The sequence below is a fragment of the Mastacembelus armatus genome, chromosome 3, assembly GCF_900324485.2.
Source record: "Mastacembelus armatus chromosome 3, fMasArm1.2, whole genome shotgun sequence".
In the NCBI taxonomy this organism is placed as follows: Eukaryota; Metazoa; Chordata; class Actinopteri; order Synbranchiformes; family Mastacembelidae; genus Mastacembelus; species Mastacembelus armatus.
Genome location: NC_046635.1, coordinates 2960443 through 2988418, shown reverse-complemented (window position 1 = coordinate 2988418; position 27976 = coordinate 2960443). Strand labels below are relative to the sequence as shown.

Sequence of the window (27976 nt, the reverse complement as noted above, 5' to 3'; positions counted from 1 at the left end):
TGCATATGATTATAATATAAAGTGTTCAATATATAAACAGGCATTAAATGAACTGTCAACTGTATGGATAACATGAATGTGTTTCATAGTCAAATAATTCTGTTTAATAAGAAATTAGCTGCTGGGTAGATTTTCCAGCCAAGAAGAGGATATGATTTCAGGAGCAGGATGATCAATTCTTCGACTAGAGTCTCACAGAGTATAGAAAAATAAAAATAAATAAATAAATAAAATAAAATAAGAACAGGGAATCCAGAAGAGTAAATGAAGATCATGTGTTTGTTGAGCCTTTGGATGCCAAGCCTCCATCAAAACACCCTGCAGGTTTAGAGATTGTCTATTCTCTTATCTGGCAACAAACGCCAGGTTCAGTCAATGCCTCCAGCCCAAAGGAGTATTTCATTGTGTCCCAGACTTAAGGAGTGGGAGTGGGAACATGACGGCAGGAAGCTATGCAGCACAGTTATATTTCTTAAGACTTTGCCTGTGTGAGAGCTGCTACAGCATGATTTTATTACAGAACATCAAAACACCAGAGGGAAACTACATTTCTTTTATCCCCTTGAAACTTCCCAATAGATTGGAAGATATTAAATATCTGATTACAAATGTCTTTTTGCAATTCTGACTAGAGCACAGATAGATAATTTAGTGAAGATGCTCTAAGCCCCAGCAGAGCAAGCAAGGTTAAAAATCTATGTACTTAATTAAATGGAAAATAGCAGTGTGAATATACTTCAGTCGGATGCAGATATTTTTCCGTTATCTATGACAAGTGTGTTAGTATGGATTTTGGATGGGCAACTACATCTGCAGTGTTTTCATATTTGCTGAGCTTTCCTCCTGTGTATACTCAGTAATGGATCTCTTAATATAGTTTGAGAGTTGAAATATCATTTGGATAAAAAAAACACCACGTAATCCTTTAATACACATATGCAGACACAAACACAGCAACTCAGGGATAAACTAATAACAGCACAGTTTGACCCACTATGTTAAATACCTGTTATGATTTACTTACTCAGAGAAAATGAAGAGGAACGACAAGTTATTTATTTCTCACTTGTAAAAGGCACATTAGTCTTGAATTCTGAAGTAATTAATAATGAAGGTTTTATCTATAGAGCCTTTCTAAGTTTAAATAGAAGCATCATCTATGTGCTGGAAACGAAAAGGGAAAAGTTGCTAAATGGAAAAAGAAAGGTGGGAGCTATGAAGGTAGGTAGATTATGGTGACTGAAAATCTGATCACAGGATTATTTGCTTCACAGGATACCAAATCTACTCACTGGCACTTTCTCCTCCTCATATGCAGCATCCTTTAACTCCCTTATTCTGCTGACCAGACCAGACTGTCTGACTCTTAAGACACCTTTCTCCTCTGAGTGGAGAACAACTGATTTCCAGGCTGAGCAGAGGTTGTCAGGCTTTTGTGGCAGAAAGTAGGTCAGTGTGAGAGTGCCAACTGTGCCCTTTTCTCCAGGTATGGAGTGGCTAAGAAAAGCAGTGAGAGGTAACTCTGGACTCCGTGTGAGCTCGTCAGCCTTCTCAGTCTCAGCCAGGGGATACTGGGATGCAGAGACAGACTTCAGTAAATACAAACACTGTAATATAGTCATTCAGTACAGCATGTGTGCATATGTGTGTGTGTTCTTGGTAGGAAGTCAGTTTAGAAAAAAACTGCCTCAAAGCATATCCAGCATCAAGCGGTAGCCAATAACTACAGTATGTACATTTATACAAGTGCTGCACTTTAGTACAGTCGAAGTATTTGAGTAGTTCCATTTTATGCTTTACTTCAAATTCAATACATATCAGAGAGTATGAGTATTGTGCTTCTTACTCGACTACATTTGCCAGTTTACATTAAAAACATTGAATATTTACACATTAAAGCAGTGGTTCCCAATGGTTTTAACTCTAACTCTTCTAATGTGCCTAATCCAGCTCGCCTGCACCCATACATCACATCGTTTGTGTTCAATACACTGGACATGTGAAACAGAAAACAAGACGCTGCAGTTCACCAAGCAGGTATCTGGGCTTTCCTGACCCTCACAGCACAACTGTGATCTTGAGGTAATGTAGGACTTTTACTTTTAAAATAGTACTTTGAAGGTATCGCTAACTTTATTTAGAGGTTCAATGTGTACTATTTAGAGTAATATATTAGCAGAAATGGAATATAGTATTCATAAATATCTTGTCATTAGTATGCAGTACCAACCATTGCATTTTGCTGCATTCTCCCATGTCACCACTAGATGTTAAGTCTTTCACATTTTACTCATTGCACTGTAAAGTAATGTCTCTGAACACCTCTACCACAATGTGAAGTATTCCAGGTGAGAGTGAAAGTTAATATGGTTGTACACTCTAGGTGCTTTGTTGAATCTGTTTTCACAGTCAGAGTAAACTCACTTCATCTGTAACTATCTGTTATGTATGTGTGCATGAAATGCCCTTTAATCTCTAAGGGTTTCTTTCTTTCCAGCAGTCAAAGGAGACTAATGATCGCCATCACTAGCTGTAGACTTCACCATAGATTTCCTAATGGGAGGTTGTTATGGTGGACTGTGCTTAACCTTGATGACTCACAAGGACCTTCATTAGTTACAGTTGGAGTTCAGCAGTCAGAAACTGAGCTAATCTGCTAATTAGAACTGTAACAGTGCAGGTTGGTCAGATTTGGCTTCACAGTGGCCTGGAAACATTAGCAAACGACAACAAATACCTATTAGTTAATTCTGCTTGGTGCATGACAGCATTTGACCTCACACGACACTTGTATCCTGCACCGCTACAAACCAATGAGAATAGAAACAAAAAGAGAAATGTGAAAATGTTGAAGGTAAAACTTGAACTGTGTAGTGAGATGCCAGAGCTGCCATGCACAGAGTGTTTCCAACGCCTGTACAGTAACAAAAAATGAATTAGATGGAAATAAGAAACGCTAAGGAGACTGAGGAGAGGCAGAGAAGTTTGTTTACTCTTTGAAAAAAATCAAGACTTCAAAAAGAAAAATGACGCTCTCACAGTTGTTTGACAGGTTTGAAAGAGCTGTGGGTAACTATTCACTCTAGATACTTGTGTAATAAATTATTAAAGCAAAGGGGGAAAACAACACTATTGTAAATGCCTGTTATTTTGCTATTAGAAAATGAGCAGGCTTTTGTTCTTGCACCGCACTTTGAATACGTGCTATATTGGCCTTATCAGCTCCATCATGGTCTTAAAATTTCATTACCAACACAATAGGGTATTACCCTAATAATGTCTACAGTGGACATCATAAATACAACGGGGACATTATTCCACAATGACCCTCTGACTGATCTTTATTGAGACTTCACTTATGGTTTCTGCAGGGTCCACCAAGTTAAAGATGATTAATACCACGTAGTATGCAATTTAATACCTGAGTAATTTTTATACTGGCCAGGGAAAATATCAATAAAACCAATAGATTTGAGATTTATTTATCAAGTGCATTCATTTAATGCACGACATGCATTTTTCTTACGAGCACAATACAACGATCCTAATAATATGTTTAACAGACCCTCGATAAGCAACATAACTTGATCGATAGGAGAGGGTCAACTAATAAAGAAATAATGTTTCAATTTTTTTTCATATGAAAACACCTTATAGCAAACCTCACAGTCTATGGCAGGGTAGACAAAGAGGTTTTTGGAAAATACATTTAAAGAGATTTCTTTTCTTTTTTTTTTTTTACCAAATCTTATATCATTTTATCATTTCTATTTTAGACCCACTTAACAGGACTTTATTGTATCAGTGTAATATTACTGTTCAAACGCATAGCGCCATATCATCCTGGCTCTCATTAGATTTTTCCTCACCAACTGTCTGCTCACAGGTTGGGCAAATAAGAGTTGAAGAGATTTGTTTGTTGTATGAGGCAGCCTGGGCCGGGGATGGATTGCACACTGTCACAGCAATATTCAGAGCAAACCCACATGAGATAAACCCACAGTGAAAGTGCAAGCCCCTCATTAACGGGTAAAAGCTCAGGAAAGCTTGTGCCACATGACACCTTTAAACATGAATATCATGTGAAATCAGAATGTGTGCATTTAGAAATACCTTGGAGTATATTAACCAAAGATTTGCCAACAAAGTCCTTCACAAAATGTCATTGTTATGCGTTAATGGCACAGATTTAAGGTCCTCCACAGACAAAGCAGGCACAGTAGAAAAGGTTTGGCGTGTGAGGGGTTTATAATGTTATATACACTCAATATACTCAAACCGATAAGATGTCAGAAAAAGGCATCAGTGCAATGTGGAATAAATGACAAGTTTGCCAAAATGGAGGTTTAGCAGTTTTCAACAGAGTAACTAAAAGTCAAAACACTATTAAAATCCGTGTAATGCTGTTTAGCTGTGATTTTTACACCCATTAACGCACCCAGTGGTGACGTTACAGCAAACTGAAAACACCTTGGAGTACACTTCTGTATCACTACAGCAAAGGGAAACGTTAAACTACAGGAGAGGAACAAAAACAACAAAAGTGCAAAACTGAATTTGCTTTTAAACTTCAAAAATTCTTCAACACCTTCAATGTGTGAAATAGATCAGTAACGTCTTGACATATAGGTCAAGAAGGCACCGCAGGATTTGTCTGAACTGAACTTTTAAAATCCAAAGAGAGATTAAAAACTCATTTTTACGCATAAAAACTGTTTTAACACAGGATGAGGAAATGGTCACTGAACAAAACATAGATACTGTGGCACAGTTTTCATTTACAGCATCTTGTACTTTTGCCAGACACTTTTTCATGCAGACGTATGCCTTGACATTTGATTTTTGCTCCTCCAAGCTACAGAAGTGCTCTAACTGTGAGTCATGTACCACTGTCTATGAGAGGAAATGAAAGGGACTTCACCTTCAACAGGAGGAATTACACCTTTGAGTTGTTTTTTTTACTTTAAAGTGTAAAGTTAATGGTTGACCTAAGAAACAGATGTACATGTAGGTGTAAAATGGGAGAGCACTACATGGGCACAGACAGACTGCAGAGTCTGAAGGGTGGATGATTTTCTGAGGGCTGCTTGGTGCCATGAAATGTAGAAATTTCATAAAGGATTTACATTTAAAGACAATCAAAAGGACGATCCAAATAGTTACATGAAAATCTTAACTGAAGGCATATTCTGCTATTTTTTGGGGAAATGTGAGTTATTAGATTTTATCAGGAAGGCTGTTATCTTCTGAGAACAAACATTAACATTTTTCAAGGTGTTTGCATTTCAAAATGTTTGTATAATGGTAAGATTCTGATTGTATCAGGTTTATGGAAATCTCAGTGAATATTGAACAGACTCCAGAGAGCTTTTAAAACTCAAATTTATTTGGAGTGTCCTTGTGATCTGAGTTTCACAAACCGACCTCAGCTGCTTCCTTTGTGTCAAATGTTAGGAGACAACTGGTTACCACTTCCTGTTAAGCCTTTCACATTTATTTATATAACAGTCTGCCTATTGCTAAACCCCAGGTCCATGTGACATGAATAGATTTCTCTAGTCCATTATTGACTCTTTGATGTATAGGCCCAGTCATGTGAGACCGTGCTCCTCTGAGTCATGAAGAACATGCAATTGCATTTCCCCTTTTCCCACTGCTCTTAAGAATTTGTCAAGATGAACACACATGGAGGAAAATGAGCGTGGCTGTAAGTTCATTTCAGTGAAAAATAGATGGGGTTGGTAGTTGTTAATTAATTTATCTTAGCAAATGGGCTGTTAGTGTGAAATGCCCACAGATTTAGGCAGCGAGTTATGCTCTCTAACAAAATATGCAATGTTTTTCAATTACCAGAATCGTGTGACATATGTTCATTCACATTGGCTTAAAGATATTAGTTTCTCATAATTTAATTAACATTCCTAATTAGCTGTATATTCTGCTGGTGACATCGATCTAATGTGCTGCTAGCTGCATCGGTTTGAGCTTGTGTTGAAACATCTCTCTTCACTGTTGCTCTGTCAAAAGCCAGAGAAGAAGATGCTGGAGGGAGGTTTGGTGCTTGGGCTCTCCTTAGCAACAACGGGGCGGATGTTTCGCATCTTTAAATTCCCAATCTGAAGGCAGCAAACAGCCTGAGGTGACACAGCTTCCTATTTATACAGTTGCTTACTAAAAAACACAATTTTAGAAAAAACCTGCATGATTTGGGCATGTTAGCTTTATTTTATTTTTTGTTAGGAATAAGGGGATTGGAGCTTCTGACACTGCTCAGATGTAAGAGGACTAGGTGCATAACGGTATGAAGTAAACAGCAGTATATAATGAATGGTTACGGCGCCACACATACTAGAAGTGCTAAAGTTTTTAATGTGCAAAGGGATTGTGCAAGTTTCTTCTTTTCGCTGATGCAATTTACTGAAGCAGCTCTTACTGAGCAACACTTTAAACCTCTACTATGGGGTGACCCTGAGTATTAAGAATGGCATTTGCCTTGCTGAGCAAATGCCTTTCAATGATTTCAGCCAGCTGAGCCCAATTCCAGAAATAATGACGCTTACCTTCAAAAATCTCTTGAATGTGTTTTTTAACGAACATTGTCAAGCCATAAAGAATAAACCTGTTTTTGCAAACAGACTGCAATTAGCGTTTCGTTCAAAAGTCTGTTGTTAATGAAGATACACAGACATTTATATCTGACCACCTGCTTCATTGATCATGGTGCTGTGTTTGTGTTAAAGCGGTAGACAATTTCATAAATCAATAATTGTGCCCTTGGTTTTGGAAACATTCAGAGAAAATCTGTCACAACAGAACATAAGTTTGTTCAAAATAAGACCACATCCATTTTTCTGCCTCCCACAGTAGTCTGGGATTGAATGATCAGCAAACCTTATTATAAAACTGTTGTCCTGCTGACTGTGACAGTTGCTTGTATATAAAATATGGAAGAAGAGAGCACAGCCCTCGGGGATGAAAAGAGTATCGCTAAAGACATCACAGTTCGTCAGAAAATCTGCTATCCAGTCAGCTCATATTTCACGGGAGATGAGCTAATAAGCTTTTTCGTTGGAAAGAGTTAAGAGCTGATAAAAAAATTTAAAAAAATAAATCAATAAACCATCCACACTCCTGGTGCAAATATGTCAGCCACTCCTCCCTGTGTACGTAAACTCTAAATAAATGATTCATCAGCCTCACAATATTGTTCCATAACTTTCAATATAGTATGTTTTTCAAATGTCTCCATGACTGAATATGTGAAGCTCTATAGGCTCAATCTGCTGCAGCAGAGACATCATAGGAATGAAAATGGCTCTTTCTGACATTTTTCTGGAGATTCTATAAGATCCAGTTTACTTAGGATAATTCACAGACCTCGCTGTGGGACTTCACTTCTTGAAAGATTTGCTGCAGTTGAGTTTTTCTAATGTAATTTTTCAGTGCCGTGAGAACCACAAATTAAATCCAACTTGCTGCCTTTGAATTTGGTCTGTAGCAGAAGTCTCCACAATAGACATTTCAAAAAACTCAGGAAATACAACCAAAATTTTCCTTCATGGCTGGATATCACAAGTGAGTAATAAAGTCTTTTAGATCTTTGTTTTTTTTTTCACATATTACTTGTTTTTCTGCAATACTGTCTGCGCATCAAGAATAATTATCCGGTCAGAAAATGCTGAATTTAATTAAAAAAGCAAAAGTAAAATTAAAGGCAAAATATGGTTGAATCTGCCAGCAGAATAATGTAAGTGTAGGTTTCTTAACACCACCCCACCACCTCAGTGTCTATGGTCTTTCCTTACTCATAACACGTTTCCTAAATTTAACCTTAATCTGATCTTTATGAGGGAGCCACATTAGAGAAATGCTGACAGGAATCAATCTGAAACATCTAAATAAATATTCTTGTTAATCTGTGATTTGCTTTGTTCTTTTATACTGTGCACTAGTAATTTTTTTTTTTTTAAATGTAGAACAAAAATATGTTTGTTTCATCTACAATCTGGATCCACGTGGTAATTTTTGTGCTGGCAGCCCTGTCTTGATTTCAGAACTGACACAGTACTGACAAGTGAGAGTGTGGCCTGGGTGTAGATATTGCTAAAAATGTCAGATGCAAACATTAACCAAATCAAACACGTTGACTCTCAGGAATGATAGAGACACTCCTTAGGCCAACACACTTGTACTGTAGTTATTAACTCTAAAATTAACTTGAATAGCTGCTATGGCCTTAAAGTTGAAAATGTGGAAGTCAAATTTTGTGCTTCATCAGGCAAATCAGTTTAAGGATGCAGCAAATTACTATTTTATATCAAATGAAATAACCGTGTATAAAGTGTTGGTCCTGGAGGTGAATCCACTGAGAATCAGCTGTACAGAGATTTATTTAACCACGTTCAACCCATTGTTTTGGTTCTCAAACTGCATGTGAACTAATCACATGTAAACTAAATCGTTGAATTGCACCAGTCATTCCTTCAAAATCCTTCTTCTGTTATTGTTAACCAACCAGTTTAAACTAAACCATATTTCATTTGCAAAACCAAACTTTTAGTGTAGCAGCGTCAGATTAGAAAACTGACTATTTTTCTAATGTTTTGGAAGGCAGTGACAAATGATGCAATCCTGCTGATACGAGATCAGATCAGATCAGATCAACTAATCACATGTAAACTAAATCGTTGAATTGCACCAGTCATTCCTTCAAAATCCTTCTTCTGTTTTTGTTAACCAACCAGTTTAAACTAAACCATATTTCATTTGCAAAACCAAACTTTTAGCAGTGTCAGATTAGAAAACTATCTATTTTTCTAATGTTTTGGAAGGCAGTGACAAATACGAGATCAGATCAGATCAGATCAGATCAGATCAGATCAGAAAGTGGTTGGATGTGACATTATGGGGCAGAATTACTAAAATCATACATTAGTCAGGTTTGTGAAGCTCCTTGTTCTCACAGCCAAAACACTTGTGACCATCAGAATTACAACTGTTTTGTTAAGTCAAATTTTTATTTTAAAGTAAACAATAAAAACCCACTGTCTTCAGACGTTATCACTGCATTATAACTGTTAGAGCAGGATTAAAGATCAGGGCTGACTCAAACATCAAAGTGCTGCAAAAGAAATAATACATGAAAGCATTTATTATTCTCATAGTCATTAAACTCCTCTCTTACTAATCCTTGGCCCCAACAATGTTGAGTTTATGTATGTATAAATATTCATATTATGACCTTCGTCATACTAAGAAAATTAGAGTTATATATATATTCCTGACCTATGCTCAGGATGGAGCTCTCATAATTCCTTTAAACATCAGGGCGCTGATGTTCATGTACTGTGAATGTAGTCATTAAAACATCCACCTGTATTATGCATCGCAAGCCCAGGAGTCAAGTACAGCTACTGCACATGTATATTTTATTGGTTGAAATAATTCAGGGAGCCTTTCATCACCATACTATCAAAATGGTTTCTATTCCACTCTTCTCAGGGCAGTTTTCATGATAGATATTTACTGAAGAAAACTGTATGTTCTCACACACAGAACAGTTACAGTCCTGGGCCTTAATCAGCAGCCAGTATCAGAGACTCTGCTTCAAACACATAAACCTGCTGTGAGAGGGGGATGCAGTCCAGATGGCTGCATCAATTTAGACACCGCGACTCTGTGTGACTGTAAAGATTTAAGCTGCTGTTTTTGAGGGCTAGTGCTAATCAAGATAAGTCATTATTAGAGAGAAAGGCTAAAAGTGCCAGAGAGTCTTGTCTTTACATCACCACACATGGAATATCTTCTCACTCTTTCCCCCCACAACAAACATGCTTTGATGGTTTAAACACCAAAAATATAATTCATATAATAATATGAATATTCTATAATAATTAAAATAATGGTCATTTGTCAAGTTGCATTTCCACAGCATTACAGTATGCAGCCAACTCCTTCAGCCTCTACAACACACGTGTTTGCCCCTACATTACACAACTTATCTGAGCTTTACTGTCGCAGACACAATTATGAACCCACCGTAATAATAAGGGAGCGGTCAATATTCAATTAGATTTAGCAACAAAGACTACTTGGTTGTGTTTAGATAAAGATTTGTTGTCAATAAGATACACATGGTTAAGTGTGTGTAACGGTCATGAGTAAAAATACACAATGTTTTTGAAGCAGCCTCGTGTGGGTAATACTGTGTTTTCTGATCCATCCATCTACCTCAAACTCCTTCTAATATGGACTTTATCTCTCTATATTCTCTGCCACTCAATTTTCTCCATTGCTTGCTATATACTGCTTTTTATGCTTTTTGTTGGTCGTAATCACCTGCCGGCATAAACATTATAAAATATGGACTATGGAGGTTTTCTCTTTTACAGCTTTTTCAGGCATGGGCACACACAACCACTGCCGACAAAGAGAAAGCAGACAATTACTCTGTTAGCTATCCTGCAAACCAGCCTTTGATTATCACCAGGAAACACTAATCTAACAGCCCACCATGAATTCAATCTGCTACATGGGCCCCTGACAGGCTCTTGGCTCCAGTGTGCGACACAGGTGCACATGTAATTATTATCTTATGCATAAAGAAAATACAATCAGTTTCGTCAACTGTAAATTTATATACACACACACACACACACATATATTATATATATATATATATATATATATCCTTTACATATGTTACAACCACTAAGTTTTTATAGCATCTTATATCTCAGATGACCTTATGAAGCTGAGGTCAAATCACCTCCCAGCATTTTCATGCCTCCCCCATCTCACGGTGGTCAGTCTGCATTTGCGTATATATTCTGGGGTGAAAGCAGGGTTCACTGTGAGTGACAGTGAACAGTGAAGACCCTTCATTTACAAGCTGCTGAAATCACCCAGCCATGTGAGACATCGAACAGAATTGTGCCTGAGTGAATGGAGCCCCACATGAATGCTTTTTATTTTTGCCTTGCCCTACTTCTAGCTCAAGAGCTCATTAATTAAGATCTTGAGTTAATGCTGGAAATAGAAAGAAAAGTGTGTGTGGGTGGGGGATGGGGGCAATAATCATGTATTTAGCCGTGTAAATCTTATTCCCTTTGGGAGTTCTGGCAAGTGGTTGTAGAGTGTGTATGTGATGGATGTTTCCTATAGATACATCTAAAAATCCTTACTGATGCGCATCATAAATGTGCTTTTCATCCATACTATCATTTTATGCCATTTAAGGCAAATGTGGTTTTGCTCACAGACAGAAAAAGACAGGATACACACTTCCCTTGGACTCTAAGGACTGCACATATCCTCCCAGAGCAGCTGAAAGCTTCAAAACACCAGCCCCAGCTGACTGTAACTAGTTGAATATATTAACACCCAACCTGTCTTGGGAAGGTGATAATTACGTTAATATCACAATTCAGTCTTTTTAATAGGAATTTATTTTTATCTTCTTTTAAAGAATTACACATTAGCACATGGACCTAAGCACTTTTTATTATTAAAATGAGACAAACTCGTGACTATAGTGGGGCATCTGTCTAAGATGAATGCTGCCACCATGATCCCAATTCAATTCAGGCTCCTGCCTGTGATAATAATTAGGAGGCTGTTAACACATATTATCCTTTACTTTCTCTCCCCATGTTTCATGTCAGTCTATAGCTGAACGGAAGTAATTTACACTAACGTTAACTAAATGAATGACAAAAAAGTCTGTAATAGAAATTTGTTACTTTTGTTACTGCTGCTTTCAGGCACATCGTAGCATAGTACATACAGATTGTAGATCACAAGAGAGAAACTGGAAGGTGCACATGCTGAAGTTACCAAGCAGCTGGTAAACCAGAGCCCTCGTGTGCAGCTCACTAGATCACGACAACAAGATAGCTTATAATGACAGTAATGGAGCTAAACATTAACAGTGCTCCACATATAATCAGTAAAGTACTGCACTGGAGTCAAAGAGACAACCTAATGACGTGTAAAACAAATTATTGCGCTTGCGTTCAGTGTGTCAGTGGGTTTGGAGAGGGGTGCTTTGTTTTAGCACCTTTAACACCCAGTGTACGGCAGCAAAAGTCAAGAGTGGAGGAGTGACACTCAACACAGATCATTTGCATTCATGGAGTATTTAAAACCACAGCTTTGTGCTTCACAGTCATAAGTATTACACTAAAATAACTATAACAGCAGAGGCCTAGAAGAATTAAAGTCTAAATTTAAATTTTACAGAAAAGACTTGGGGGCAAGGGTCACATTTTCATTAGGTTTAGTTAGTTCATGTTGTTTAAACTGTGTATATTATAGTAAATTATTGTCAGATTGTCATCCATTTTAAACAACCTCCAAATGTTTTCACAGCATTTTACCCCCTAAATCTATAAAATCTGTGACTCAATGTAGCATTTCGGCTAATTCAATTAACAGATTATGCAAATATAGGAAAAGCAGAGTGAGACTTCGTAATAGACCACTGGCTGCAGCGAAGCCAAGTTTCTACACATATTGCAAGATGTGCAGTGAAGAGAATCTCTATTACTTTCTGGTGATGTTTGGCAAATTCTCAAAGTTTTTAGAGCTGAAAGTTTGAAAACCCATAAATTTCATCAGTCCAAGAAAAAATTCACTTGTTCACTAGGCCATGACAATAGAGCCAGTCTTTAAACTAAGCCACCCAGCTGCTGCCGTAGCCTTATATTTACATAATAGACATGAGAGTGATATCTGTCGCCTCACTGAGTCGCTGCAAAGTTCCCAAAAGTACGACTATTCCTTTAAACTGGTTTGTCTCGAGCCTTTTTGCTCCGTCACCTCTGTGGATCTTTTACTCCAATAGTTGAAGCAATTTTTCCTCTTCAATCTTCTCCCTCACCAACATTTAGTTAAAAAACTAGTGGAAAGCCACAAGTCTGCACATGGTTTCATGCACTACTATTCTTAACCGTGTTTTTAGAAATAGTTTGACTGTGTTGTTAGCACACTGACAACTCCACATCTCTTTGTGTTTCCTCTGCAGTTGGGAGGATGTGGCATACTGGGGGTGGGAGTCTGGCTCTCAGTGACCCAGGGAAATTTTGCCACTCTATCATCATCTCTTCCCTCCCTGTCGGCGGCAAACCTGCTCATAGCCGTGGGAACCATCATCATGGTGATTGGCTGTCTGGGCTGTGTGGGAGCTGTCAAAGAGAGCCGTCCTCTGCTGCTGACGGTAGGTTTGTTATTTGTCTATTCATGTTTGCACTGACTTTAAAAAAAAGATACTGATATTGTGGTGCCACATTTTCAGATTACGTTTTATTATTGTGGGCATCATGGTGGGTTAGTGGTTAGCACTGTTGCCTCATAGCAAGAAGGTTCCTGGTTTGAAACCCATCAGGGGCCTTCCTGTGTGGAGTCTGCATGTTCTCCCTGTGCTTGTGTGGGTTTTCTCCAGGTACTCTGGTTTCCTCCCACAGTCCAAAAACATGTATGTCAGGTTGATTGGTGACTCTAAATTGCCCATAGGAGTGAGTGTGAGTGTGTGAGGTTGTTTGTCTCTATGTGGCCCTGTGATGGACTGGGGACCTGTCCAGGGTGGACCCCTGCCTTTCACCCAAAGAGAGCTGGGATAGGCTCCAGCTGATCCCTGGGACCCTGGTTAAGGAATAAGGGGGTCTAGATGATGGATGGATTTTATTATTGTGGTCATGACGAGTTCAATCCTTGTGTTAAAATTATGATATTATTATAGGGAAATTCTGCCTTCCCTGGACAAGGATGGATTTCTAACTGGGCTAGGTGGCAGCTGCTGAGGGGCCCCAAGTTTATTTATTGTTACTGTCTGTGGAATTTGATTAGTCAGATTTATTTAGAAATTTGCTCCAGTAATGTACAGTATAAACTATGATTAGACTCCATCTCCAGTTCTCTGGTCTTGACACAAAATTAATTTTTAAGACCTGAAATTGTTTTTATTTAGTTGTTGAAAAGTTTACTGGCATTTGTTTTCTGTGTATCATTGTAAATATCACACAGAACACCTCATGTTTGGCAGCATTATTCCATCACAGAAGTCCAAAGAAAATATTCACATCTGAATACCATTAATGCCAACTACTTCTTTCGGTCAACTAAATGGTTAATACAAATACATTGAGCTTTTTGGTTGGTGTCTGGGTTCTTGGAGAAACAAAGACACTGAGGAGTAAGTACAGGATGTTGGTCCAGTCATGTCACTGGGCTTCAGGGAGGAAAAGCCACATTTTAGAGGCTGTCAAATTGTTGTCACTGTGGACCCAACACAACACAGCTCTTCTACCCACAAAAAACTATATCATATATATTTTATACTGTATAATACAATGAAAGTTGACATAGCGATTAATGAAGTCTAGTTTTTTAAAAATCACAGATCACAGATACTGTACAGTCCACTATGGCAGTAATTTATAGTCAGTTCTGATGACGTGTTTTTCCATTTTTTTGCATAATTGCATTTAGAAGCTATTTGTTCTTCTCCATTTCAGTCAAAGTGGTGACTGAAGCTTTTGTGCTGGTTATTAACAGCAAAACCAACGTTAGAAATGTGTAAGGACACACTACTAAATGTTCAAATTTATCAGAAAGCCTCAAACAGTGTGCCTACCACGGAAAGTGTAGAAGCATTAGCCACAATTAAGGACGGTCAATGGCTCTGCAAATTTAATGCAGACCCCAGTATAAACGTAATAAGACAGAGAATGGCTAATTACGGAATAAACAGGAAACACAATGCGTACAGAGATACAAACTTGATAACGTTAAATCAGGGCACAAAAACTGTGACATCTAAAAATGAAACATTTTCGTGACTTAATTTATCCAATTGTTACACTGAGCTACAACTTCAAACTGGGCATCCTTGTTAAAGGTTGAGCCCCAGAGCCTTGTGAACCTGGTAATATTTTGATAAACAAGCTCATGTGATCAAGCACTGACACGGTATATATCTGAAAGATTCACTGTGAGAGGGGGGAGAAAATTGAACTGATCATTAGAAAATGGCACCTCAGGAGTGAGCAATTATGAGCTCTGTGGGAATGAGTTTTAGTGTCGATCATTAGCATGATCCATGACATTTTCCCCACAGTGACCAGAGAAGTTCCTGCGCTGTGTCAATATAATGAGACCGGGTGAATTATAAGTCAGCTTTAATGAGTGACAGAGCAGCCCGTTCTTCATGGAGATTAGAAAAGACTATTCTCCTTTCAGATTTCAGGGCTAATTAGCATCCTGATCGCTGATGAGGGACACAACACTGGTATAAGGAAGGATATTTGAGCAATTACTGCCTTTTGCACGTCTTATAATTTGTTGGTTTTGTTGCTCCAAACATCAGTTAGAGGTTTTCACATGCTTTTGCAATTCTGTGAGCTGGAAGACATTTTTAACATTTATATGAATGTAAAACCTCAGAGACATTTTTTAAACACACACCCAGTGTGTAACTTGTGAAGCTCCAGCCTTGATGTTTGGCAGCAGCATTGCAGCAGCCTTTGAATAATGTTAAATAAAAAATAAAAATGGGTTAAAAAATTAGTGTGGAAACTGATCATCCCCCTAAAGAAGCATTATCCTGAGGACCTATTTTCTCAGTCAGCTTCGAACTATGAATGATGAAAACATGGTTTTTTAAAACCAGTGTTAAGAACAAGATGGGTGCCATGTTACTGGAAATAAAACTACTGTTCATTTTCTGGGTAGACAGTGTTAGGTGTAAATCAAAGAGTTGGGAAGCTGTAATACAAAATAGCTGGTTCTTGGATTTAAAGTCAAAGGCACAAGATGTAGTTGAGTCAAAGACACAAATATGTCTGATCAATGTAAAGTCTGATCAATAACATCGGAGGTGACCTCTACCTAAGAAAACTAATAATGAATAAATACTGGTAGCTACAGTTTGTGCATCTCGGACATACATGTGGCTGCAGGCAGTGTTAGCTCGCCTGATAAACACCTACAGTGTCATTGTACATGAGCACAATATATCCCTCTGCACTGGCAGTAAACACAACACAGGGGCTATACACTTTTTGATTTAAAACCAAGTCTTTCAGGAGGCTGTAAAAAGGAAATCACATAAGTCATGACATTACAGCAAATTAAAATTTTATTTTAAAGCAAAAGCCAATACCTATCCTTTTAAGTTGAAAATAAGAGCCAATTGGAAACAGAATTTCTCCAGAAATTCAATTTTCATCAGTGTGGGTAATTAAAGTCATGTTTCACATCAATGAGTTCATAGAGTCGATACTAATCCAAGTCAAAGGGCACACAGGAGCCTGTGGAGGGTCTGTGACCCAAATCTGTCCACAAATTAGCTAGCTGAGATCACTGGGGTGGAAATGGGAGCTGAGTGTTTACTCTGAGGAGCTTTACATGGGTCTGAGATATCGAATCTGTAAAAAGAATTAGACCCTCTGGATAAAATGATCACAGCTATCACCTCAAAGACCTTTCTTCACACCCAGGGCAGCACGCTCACAAAAGATATTGATTACAGTGAGTGCTCATTGGTTGCCTGACATGACAGCAGCACCAGTCTTATTGCTCTGTCGACACACAAAGAGCCACTGCAGCTTTTTTGCTGTGTGGAAATTGCAGCATGGATGAAGACGAAAGAATCATTTCCTGTCCCCGCCCTGCTAAAGACATCACTCTCTCCTAAACCAGCATATCACCACTGCTGTCTGTGCAAGCCATAACATAATAAACATGAGTATATGCAAGTGGGCCTCTAAGAGCTGTGTGTAGTGTTCTCCTGATATATTAAAGTTTACTTGCGAAGTAAATACTACAGCATAAATTCCAACTCTCTAGTGAATAATTGCAACTCAACTGCAATAAAACAAGCTGCAGACATGAAATTATTTAACCCTGAGGAGCTCTTCCTGGTCCTCGAGAGTCGGTGTCCTGCAGGTTTTTATTCCTCCCTGAACGTGCCGGTTAGATACAGACCAGCTGTGGTCCATTAACTCTCACTGTAACAGAAGAAAAACCTCCAGGACACTGGCCCACAGCTGGAATTGAGAGATCTTAAAGGACCACTTTACTGAGTTTTATCTTTGTTGTGACATGATCATATACACTATTAAGGGTGTCGGCACTATCTGTATAGACTTGCACAGGCAGAGCGGGAAATAAATACTGTACAGCTGTTTTGGTTTAATATTTTTAATATTATCTGATGAAACAGAGAAGTCTTCATGGCAAAAATGTGGTTTTCTTACAATTCTCTGCCGGTGATGCATTATCAGGGTAAGGATGTTGAGGATGAAAGCATTACATTACACTCAGTAACTGATATTTATCCAAATACTCTGCCTAAAGTGGCTCAATATTTTCACCATCCTAAAAAAAGACTGAAATCATTGTGTGAGGAGAATAACCACAAATCTGCAGATCTCCTTTGTCTTATGGAGCTTACATTAAGCATCAGCTCCTGTGTGCAATGTGGGATCACTCTCACTGCTGCCCATGCACTGTTTTCAGCATGCAGCCATTTTCTGCTCTGAACAACAACAGACAGACACTGGTGAACAGAAGACAGAGCTAAAAGAAAGTGAACACTGAACATATATTAACCATCTGGGCACAAACGCCATCAAAAAACAAACACCATCAAACTGTTTGCTAACAAATATGCCAAGTCAACAAGCTTGTCCTAGTCAAGCCTAGCCTGACTAGTGATTCAGCAGCATTTAGAATCTGCTTTCAGTTCACTCCTTTCAGTAATAATACCTGTGTGGTTTTATTAAGTCAAATTCCAAATGCAGATCATTTACTGGTAGTGTTCTTTTACATTGCAGTGATGGTACTTTCTCTAAAGAAGCTGTGTGCTTCTTCCACCACTTTACAGTACATAGAGACTACTATGAAAAGCATAAGACTGTTTGACCACAGTTTATTGCTTATATTACTATGTGGTTTCATTTTATTCTGCTCTCCCATGAATCTTTTTGAGCCACTGCTGCAAACAGAACAAATTATTTCAGTTTGAATAATGACAATTTCGGACAAACCCACCGAGCCTGGTTTGGTCCTTTTGTCCTGGGAGTCTTTCTTTATAATCATTTATCACAGTGAGACTCTAAAGCACAGCCTCAACCTGGACTTTTTATCTTTTAGCTGATTTATACACTATCTGTGTACACTCACACAAACCGAACTTTAAGCACAAACTACCAGATGCACAGCTGTTTTCAATGCCACAGAAAGTGTGTCATTACAAATACATTCTTCTTTTTGGTGGGTCTAAAGTAAAGCCTTTAATCATCAACTGTCCTTTTAAACAACTAACGTTTCATTAGAAAACCAGATGATTCCTCTACCCATTTGGCTTAATTTAATAAACCTTCTTACTCACTCAGGTGGATTTTGAACATTTACAGTTGATTTCTCTAACACGTTTGATATTATCAATCCATTAAACTGTTTCAAACTTCTCAGGCTAGTTCAATAACTTTAACTGTATTATAAAAGCAAACTGTCATCATGAAATGATCCCATGGAGTGTGGCCATCGTTGGTGGTCCAGCGAAGAGGAGTTCAGTTTCTTATTAAGAGCAGACTAATGGAGAAATATTCAGAGAGCCACAGGAGATGGGTCTGTTTGTTTTCAAAGTCCTTTTCACTGAGTATCAGTTTCTTAATCTTAATTTTCCTTTACGCTCTGGTGTGATTTCATGATGTCAAAAAGTAAATAAGATGAAATTAAAATACCTAAAAACAGATGAGAAAAGAAACAGACTACACACCACTTGGTTTGCTTAATCTGTGACACTTCAATAGACCAGAAGTATAGAAGAGCCTTAATATAACAACATATATACATATAATTAATAACCAAGAGAAATGAGAACGCCACTGAAAGACAAGCCTAAACATAGGTCTTAAGCTGTTAAATGTGTAAATGAGTTGTTTTTGGTAGACTTACAAAAGCCATTTGCAGTTTTGCCATTTTGTAAATCCCCCTCAGGTGATCATTTGTTTTGCCTGTCTTATGAACTGAGGGAAATATTTTTCTAAAAACAAATCTTAAATTATTTCGATTGAGGTAAATCCTGCGTCTCCAAAATAGCAAATATTAACCTATGGAAAAAATATTTCTGATCATGATTTTTTTTTTTAAATCATCTTTTCAAAAGGTTGAATTTCCCCCAGTCCAAAGTGAAGCATATTTCTTCAGCCTAAAATGTGTGCCTAAGAATCCCCTGTAATTGGAGTTACCTGGAATTTTACACAGAAAAGATCATGACATCCAGACAATGGAGCCTGACAGAACAATAGAAATTGATTTCAGACGGTTTTTTGAGTGCAGCTCTTGAAAAGAGCAGGAGTGAGGCAAACTCACCGTGGGCTGTATGCTGCCACTGGTTTGTTACCTAGTCGGTCCCTCACCTTTCACTGTTGCCACAGAAACTTTCATCCTCTCCACGCTTAGCCATTCATTCATGCAAGAGCTGCCAAAAAAACCTCGGGGCACCTGACAGCCCTACTCAATTGCGCTTCATGAGCTATCAACACTCACATCCACCGTCAAGCAAACGCCTGGAATACACTGAGGACATGCAGCCATGATGTGGTTGCAAAACAACATCTCTGCTCTGAAATCTGTTTTGACCCTTTGAAATGATCTCATGCTCTGTGCTCTCAAAAACCAAGAATAGGAGTTTACAGTCACACTACCAGCTGACAGGGCTGTAGTTATAGGGAAAGCAGTGCTTTGAATAAAATACTAGTCTTAACATAATGTTTAACAGAGATATTTACCATGTTAGCTTTGCATGTTACTATTCAAATATACACCATATTAGTGCTCTGGCTCTTATTCTATACAATGTTAGAAAAAATTACATCTTCCCTCAGTCAAAACTCATTCAAGTCTGAACATGCAGACACAAAACACATACTTCCCACATACAGTGGGACTTACACTTTCAGGATTTCATTCCCCTTTATAAATCTGCTTGGAGAGCAAAGACCCTCCTTGTAACTCCAGAAAGACCTTAAGAATCATCACATTTTTAGGTTTTCAAGTAATCCAGCAGTTATCTGTGCTGTAGATCCTGAGATACTTGGCAAATAGGTTCTGCTATTAACTCATTTAGCAGGCTTCGGTCGTGTCACTTTGCCAAAATGTAGGTAATAATTATTTTATTTATATAGCAGCTTTCACAACACAGGTACAGCAAATAAATAAATGAATAAATCATATTCAGCCCAAATCAACAAAGAAATAACACTTGGGATCAGGTTGCAGCCCACAGCTACTGTAAGTAGCCTCCTCTTTACTGTACATCTCCAAAGCTGCAAAAGTTTATGAATTGTAGTCCCAAAACTTTGCGTCATGGTTATCAAGCAAAATGCAGCTCAGTACTGATCCCTCTACACACAACAATTCATAATCTAGCACCATTTCATCAAAATCTTTTTCTGACCCTCTGGAAAGTTCTACGGATATTTCTTCCCTCTGTGGTTCAGACAGTCTGTCCAGAGTGTGAGACAGAGCCATGTCCCAGCAGCGTTGCTGATGGATGAGCTCGTAACAGTTTTAAGCACTCACATGGACCCACGAGAAGATGTATCACCCATCAGGCAGCTCATCCCAGCTACCTTAGAGAGGAGGGCTGGGTGGGGACTGGTGAAGAATGAAATGTGGCTCCTTTGACAAATTCAAAAGGCTATAGGGAAAAACAGTTTATCACCTTTCTCAGTCTGTCCGACTTGCTCTGATTGTCCCTCCCCCTCTGCTCTCTTGACCTGTCAGGAATATCGAATCTGAACAATTTACAGTGCTGTTCTTACCAACTCCTTCTTCTCCACACTATTTCTTTCTTCTGCTGCACTTCTCTCTCTCACACAGTCACACACTCAGACACACACACACACACACACACTTCATTCATGCTTCACAGATAGATGCCTATTACCCCCCTTGTGGCTTTTCCTACACACTGATTAATGGTGTGTTAAATGACTCGTCTGTCCCTCTCCCTTTGTGTCTCCACAGTTCTTCATCCTCCTCCTGCTCATCTTCTTCCTGGAGATTCTGTCCATCATGCTTTTCTTCATCTACCAAGACGAGGTAAGACACCTTGATTGCTCTCATCATGTTATATCCTGTGATTTTCTCCACCTGAACAAGGTAATAACTGGCTGTGGAAAAGACGTGTCATGTGGTCCAGATTGCTGAAGCTTCACACAGGAGGGCATGAAAAACCTCAGCAGCCTGGTTGTACTGACGTTCATAAAAACAAGGTTAGGAAAAGAGCATGTCAGCTGACGTTGTGCATAAATGATGGGTAAATAAAACTGTCCAAGTATATTTGTCTCTGGGCAGAGGAAAATAAAGTTTTTTTTTAAAAAAGCTGTTACAATTCTCTTTATTTGTTAAAAAAAAAAAAACAATTTACCTTAGCTCATTTGTTTTGAATGATTTTGCTTTTAAATAAACAGGTTTGGAAAGACAAGCAGATGAGCCGTCCTTCCCCCTAATATGAGTTTGACATTCCTTCACATTTTTATTTAGGGCTTTAATAATGCATTGAAAGGGCACGCCAAATACCATCCACCTTAATCTTAATGAAGGGTGTGAGGGCTGGATTATGGATTTGTTGTTTTAAAAAAAAAATTAAAAATCAAATATTGTTAAATCCTAAAGACTCTTATTAAAACACTGAATGTGTGTTCTGTTGTCTATAAACATTTATCACACACAAGATTGAAAAGAGCTTCAAGTTTTTACAGAAAGTCAAACAGCAGCACTGAACAGTTAAAAGCTTTTACACTGATTTGTGACTTTATTAATTAAATGCAGTTTAGCATTTTAAATGCAGTTTAGCATTTGTGGCAACGATTATTATTTTCATTGTATATTAAGCTATTGATTTTTTAAACTAATTGTTACCACTTACCAAAATAAAGGGTGCAAACAAAAATATTCATCTAATTCCTCAAGCATTTGCATTAGATTATTCAGTTCATGTGCTCGGACAGAGAACGTCTGAAAACTTAAACCAAAGCCAGTGATGCACTTGTTCATCTTGGTAAACAACAACCATCTACACTTTGCTTTGGCTTTTATCTCTGTCATTGTAATTGTAGTGTGTTTACATAATTGCCTAATGTGCTGTATTGCCATTACATTCATACCAAAACATGTTTCTGTGCTAGCGCATCGTTCTGAGCTTTCAGCCAATCAGTAATGCTCTGTTTGGTTTCCTCTGAATCATTCAGTTTCATCTACCCAGGGGGTCATTAGGAGAACAGAGTAAAAAGTTAGGAACAGTCTAGATGTTCTGCAGAGCTGGTGCACCATGGGAAATCACTCACAGTAAAGAATGGGCTGCTACTAAAAGTAATAGCATTTATATATTTTTAAGCAGCAGAAGGTTCAACAATTTTGGTTCCAGATGGAAAATTTTAAATCTGTATGCTACAATACCAGAAGTAGATTTTACAACATGGACCATTTTATAGTATAAAGAAAAGACAAACATTTTAGCAATATTATGTGCACAACCAATCCAATTCTTTTCAGCAACTCTCTGGTTCTTTTTATCATCGTGTCCACATTTCACTGCCTGCCCTAAATCCACTCAACTTTACGTGAACAGTGAGAACAAACCAGTCATGAGATGTTGTCGGGTTAGGGTCCTTAAAGGCAGAATGAGTAGGATTTGTCAGTTGTGGTTTGTAAACACACCATTCAAAGTCAGCCCCTAAACTGTGGCCCAAGGCCCACGAGAGAGAGAGAGACAGAGCAGCGGTGGTCAAGCAGGCCAGAGAATAAATGAAGAGAAGGACCAGGGTTAGTGAGGGGAAAAAAAGCAATGAATCACAGAAATAAAATGTTATTTTCAACTCTGGAAAGGATTTTATGCGAATATGGCTGAAGACCACACCTCATCCTCTCTGTGCAACTGTTAAACCCTTTTCCACACCCACAAAAAGAAACAATATTGTTGGGATGTCTAATTTTTAATCTGATCCAAACCTTACCCCAACTTTGTCCTGGTGACTATTTCACAGATAAACAGCAACACACAGACCCAAAAAAAAAAAAAAAAAAAAAGAAAGGAGACTGTTCTTTTGAACATTGTGCAGCTGAACATTAGTGCAGCACTATTATTCCTGATGCATGTGATGAAGAAATAACAGAATTACTGAAAAGGAAATGCTTAATGTTTGAAAAATGCTTTAATGGCAATGAGATATATTCAATCTATCCTGTTAATGATGCATTAACCCACTTTGGTTCCTTTCACCCTATTAGATGCTATTAGTTTGCAGGACCTCCTAGTCAGCACAAATAGGCTGCTATTTGCTCAGTAGGGCCATTGGAGCATACCTTTGTATACAAAAACAACTTAATTAGGTTTAGACACAGAACGTCCTTGGATAGGGTTAGGTCAAAACCATAAACATGAGTTAAACAGCATTTCAGACTCGTCTTGAGTTAATAATTAGCATGAACCAGGATTTGGATCAAAAGATTTAATTTCAAACTTCTAGACATTATGCAGAGTCTTTTCAAAATGAACACTTGAGGGTATTTTTGGGAGTATTTACTTAAATTCAAATTATGACATTAAACAGATTTTATTAAATAGACCTTTAACTCCTATTCTGTAGATTTGAAAACACACAAAGATTTTTGGACTGACATTTTAGGAGTATTTCTTAGATTTTATCTGCTAGAGTACTCCACAGTTTTTAGAGAGTATTTATCTATGATTATCAGATCTGCTGCTTCTCCGTCACCATGGTTACTCCCTGGAAGCGGTCCTGCAGCTGGACTAAAGCCGATGCCACTCCTCCAATATGCAAAGCCTTCCAGACGGCATAACTTAAACAGAGTACAGCCATAGGTGCGAGCTGATGAACTCCATCCCAGGCTTCAGGGATGGTCACGCTCAGTGGTCTGGTTTATTACACCTACTTTAGACGTGATAAAAAGTGGTGTGACGCAGCTGGAAGCTACTTCAAACAGCTCACAGATCTGCCACACACCTGAAACAGTCACCATTTGTTTCACTTTGTTGGTTCCTAAGGATGATGAAAAGGTCCTGTGAGGTTAACTTCAGCAGAACCAGTGTGACTCAGAGTGTCACAGTGAATAAAAATAAGTCTGACTCAGCTGCGTGATATTGAAAATTGATGTATGGGTGCTTCATACTATCTGTGTGTGGGTTTACAACCGTGTCAGCTTGGCTTTATTACCACCTCAAGGGACAATCAAAGAAACAGAGAGCAACAACAACAACAGACAACCAGCAAGATGTAATATTAGTAGACTACCTACAATCTAAGAATTATATATAGAATTTTTGTGTATTATTCCTATTAATAATATTAATTGCAATAATAGTAGTAGTGGAGGTAGAGCTGTAGTGTCATGTCCAATGGTCAGTACATTTGCTCTTGTTTGTTTTAATTGCCATACAGTATAATAAGCCTCTTAAAACCCCCGGTGACTCAAAAAACCAAGCTACAGGAAAAAAAAAAGTTCCTCGTACTCATAATAGTTGGAGCAAATTACTTATTTGACAAAAGCAGATACTAAACAACCACAAGTTAAGCCAGTACAAACACTGCTCTTTCACTTACAAATAGCAAATACAAATAGCACATTGCAGAAGCAAAGCAGCCAGCAGACACCAACACATATCCAAAAGCAGATTTTTGGGACAGCATTAAGACAGCTTGCAGCCCAACACCCTTATAAGCAACACTGCCAATCTCACAAAAAGCAAGTGAACAGAGCCAGGACACCAACTCACAATATGCATGGTAGCACAAACAGCACATACCTTGTTAAAGCGCAGCACTGATCTCTGGATTTAACAATCCCCAGTGGAGAATAAATTTAAAAAAAAAAAAAAATTAAAAAAAAAAAAAAAAAGAAACAAAACACCTTGAAAATGTTTGACATTCACCATGAGCTCAGATACACTTTTATATCAGACCAAGTAACATGACAGTTACTTATTGACTGCTTGGATGTTATCTGTCACCTCAATAGCCACAGCAAATCACCAACTAGCTCCACAAGTAGTCATTATGTCACCAGGCCCTCAGCGCCATCGGGTCTGTGCTCCTCTCTGTTAACTGTTGTTGTTTATGTTGCATGTAAAGCCTGGATCTGTTTGTGCTGGTTTGATCACTGAACTGTGTCCGGAGCTCATGTTTAGAGCTCCTTGCCATAAATAGTCAATGTGCCAGCTGTGTTAGCTGTGGATCGTTGGGTAGGTAACAGAATTTACTTCTTTACTACTCCCCATATGAACCCATATGAACAGAATAATGAAATATTTATTATTGTCTCAAGGGCTTACTACCACCATACTGTACAGAGTATTCATTTCCAAACAGAAAGTCTAGAAACTTACAGTAAACCTCTTTGATCAGAAATTCAGACTATGATTGACAACAGAATTGATAAATCTCTATCAAAAATCCAGAAGAGAATCTGTTTTATTTGTTATTAATTTGTACAAACAAAAGAAAATGGAACTGCCTGTTTCTCTTCACCTACATCACACAGCTCTGTTTCTCTCCCATTTCTAAATCCACTATATATATATATATATATATATATATATATATATATATCAGTCAGAAAGCTGAGTCAGCAGCTGCTGAGACTGTAATCTTCATCTATAAAATGCAGTGTATTGCAATGTGCCAGCCACAGTAGTGTAAATGCTACATTACTAACACTATTTGTTTCATTGGGAAATTTTTAATTCCCTACATGGTATAGCAGATACTAGTCGTGCTCTCTGTAATAAAAAGGAAGTGTTTTCTGACAATCTCAAAAACTTATCAGGGGCTTTCCCCCTCCAGCTACTCTCCTCATCTCTGTGTGTATTACAGTCAGAACAGTTCAAGATAAGCACAAAGTCTGCATTTGGGCATTTTTAGGTTTGCAAAGCCTTCAGTGTAAACACTTTGAGAAGTTGCTAACATGGCAACACCAGGAGGAAACAGACTTAACTTGTCTCAAAGGTGTCCTGAAATGACACAGTGAGACAAGCTACCTTTTTATAGAGCAGCTGCAGCAGGAAGAGACTGTACAGCCCATTGGGAGTTAAATGCCCTGCACCCCCGACACGTGTGCTTTCATTATTTTCTGGCTAATTGACCTCCGATCGTGTTTAGTGGGCTGAGCAGTGCGAGTACTTATTTCGATGTCACCTGACTCTACGTAGGAATTAAACAGACTGACATCCACAAAGCAGCAGTCAGATAGTTGCTTGGTACCACAAAAGTTGATTGAATACAATAGGACTGAATAGAAAAGGACTACTCCTTTTATAGGCTTTTCAGGGTTTTGACATTGTGTAATTTCTGAACACAGAGGCATTATGGGAATAAGGTGAGAGTGATTTACTAAATCACTGAGCAACTGGCAGAAAAGCATGACAAAACAACACAAAATGGCAGACACAGTAGAACAAAGCCACAAGATGGTGGACAACAGTATCAAATACAACAAAGGTTTGAATAAGTTTTCAATGCAATAGCTGAAATGCAAACATTCACAGATAAGTAGAGTTTCATAGGGTCACAGGAAGCAAATACGCAGGTAAACTGCATAAATATCTTCAGACAGACAGGAAAAATGTGGACAGATTACTGTTAAGGGGAAAAGTAAAGAGTTCATACCAGGCAAAGCAGGAGAACAGGCAGAGTCCAGAACAGAAGCAGGTCAGCAGCAGGTAACAGGTGAGAAAGCTGGTGAGTCACTCCTAACAAGAAGCAGCTGCAGAGTGCTGGCTTTTATACTGGCCCACGGTGCACAGGATGAGGAGCAGGTGAGTGTGGGTGGAGCTGGCTGCAGCAGAAACTGATGCAGGGCGAGAACCCTAACCCAAAGGAAGTGTGTCAAAATAAAAGCATTTCACAGGCGGTGTCAAGAAACCATGACCCGTTAACCTCCCTAGCAAGTGTAACACAATGAACAAGCTCAGGCTGCTGGCACAGAAACGAGCAGGCAAAATAACTGAAAGCCTTTTAAAATACACAGCCTTCCTTCACAACAGTGTGCTGGATATCATAAGAGGAGTATGTCATGTATAAAACCTGTAGTGTACCTGTCTGCACCTGTGTGGTCATTTTTTATCTTTTTGCAGTTGTTTTGTGCCTTTTCGTTCTCATGCATCTCATTTCATTGTTGTTTTGCTTTTCATTGTGGTTGGTTTGCATCTATTTTGCATCTTTTTACTTATTTTATACCTCTCTGTAGTCATTTTTCAATCCAAATCCAGTTTATTACCTTTAAGGTGCTGTGCACAAACAGCAACATTAAAACATGTACAGACAAAGAGAATAAAATCAAAACAAATAAAAAACTCAGGCAGCAAGATTAGCAGAAAATTAAACATGTACAACAGCAAAAACATCTGATCAATAAAAAAAGATAAAATATAGTTAAAAAAGAAAACACAATTACTAAAAGCCAGTGAGAACATGTGTCTTAAAGTGATTTTTTTTTTTTAAATGTTGAGGTTGAGAAAAGGGGGAGCATTTAATAGAAAGAGGAAGGCTGTTCCACTGCAAAGCCACGACCCCCCAGACCTTTTAAAAGAAACTGTCCTGATGAGCAAAGAGGCCTTCAGCTGCTGAGGCATGTATGACTATTTTCTGCCTCTGTGGTCAGGTTGTGACCACCTGTAGTTAATGTGCAATTCTCTGAGGTTATTTTTTGTTTCTTTCTGCTCTTTTCATTGATTTTCCAACAGTCAGTTACACTCTGGCAAGTACTGTTACTGTTACTTAAAGATCCAGGTACTTTTCAGTTCAAACACTGAGAGTAGTAGTCATATACTGAGAGTACAAGTATTTCGTAACAATCTGCTTCCCTTACTAAGCAAACACCTTGCAGGCATGTTAAAAGACAAACGTAATGGGGTGAAAACTAGATGAAAACCAGCCGATCCAAAATG

General features: G+C 38.3%; 1 protein-coding gene across 4 annotated transcripts in view; it reads left to right on the top strand.

Annotated features, from left to right (window-relative positions):
• The window catches only part of tspan4a (tetraspanin 4a), a 100712-nt gene that overhangs the window by 52379 nt on the left and 20357 nt on the right, over positions 1-27976 (top strand). For all 4 annotated transcript variants that reach the window (XM_026320456.1, XM_026320457.1, XM_026320455.2 and 1 more), the window contains 2 exons: positions 13025-13216; positions 21037-21111. In XM_026320456.1, the coding sequence (XP_026176241.1) occupies positions 13025-13216; positions 21037-21111 (267 nt within the window). The remainder of the gene's footprint in view (positions 1-13024; positions 13217-21036; positions 21112-27976) is intronic.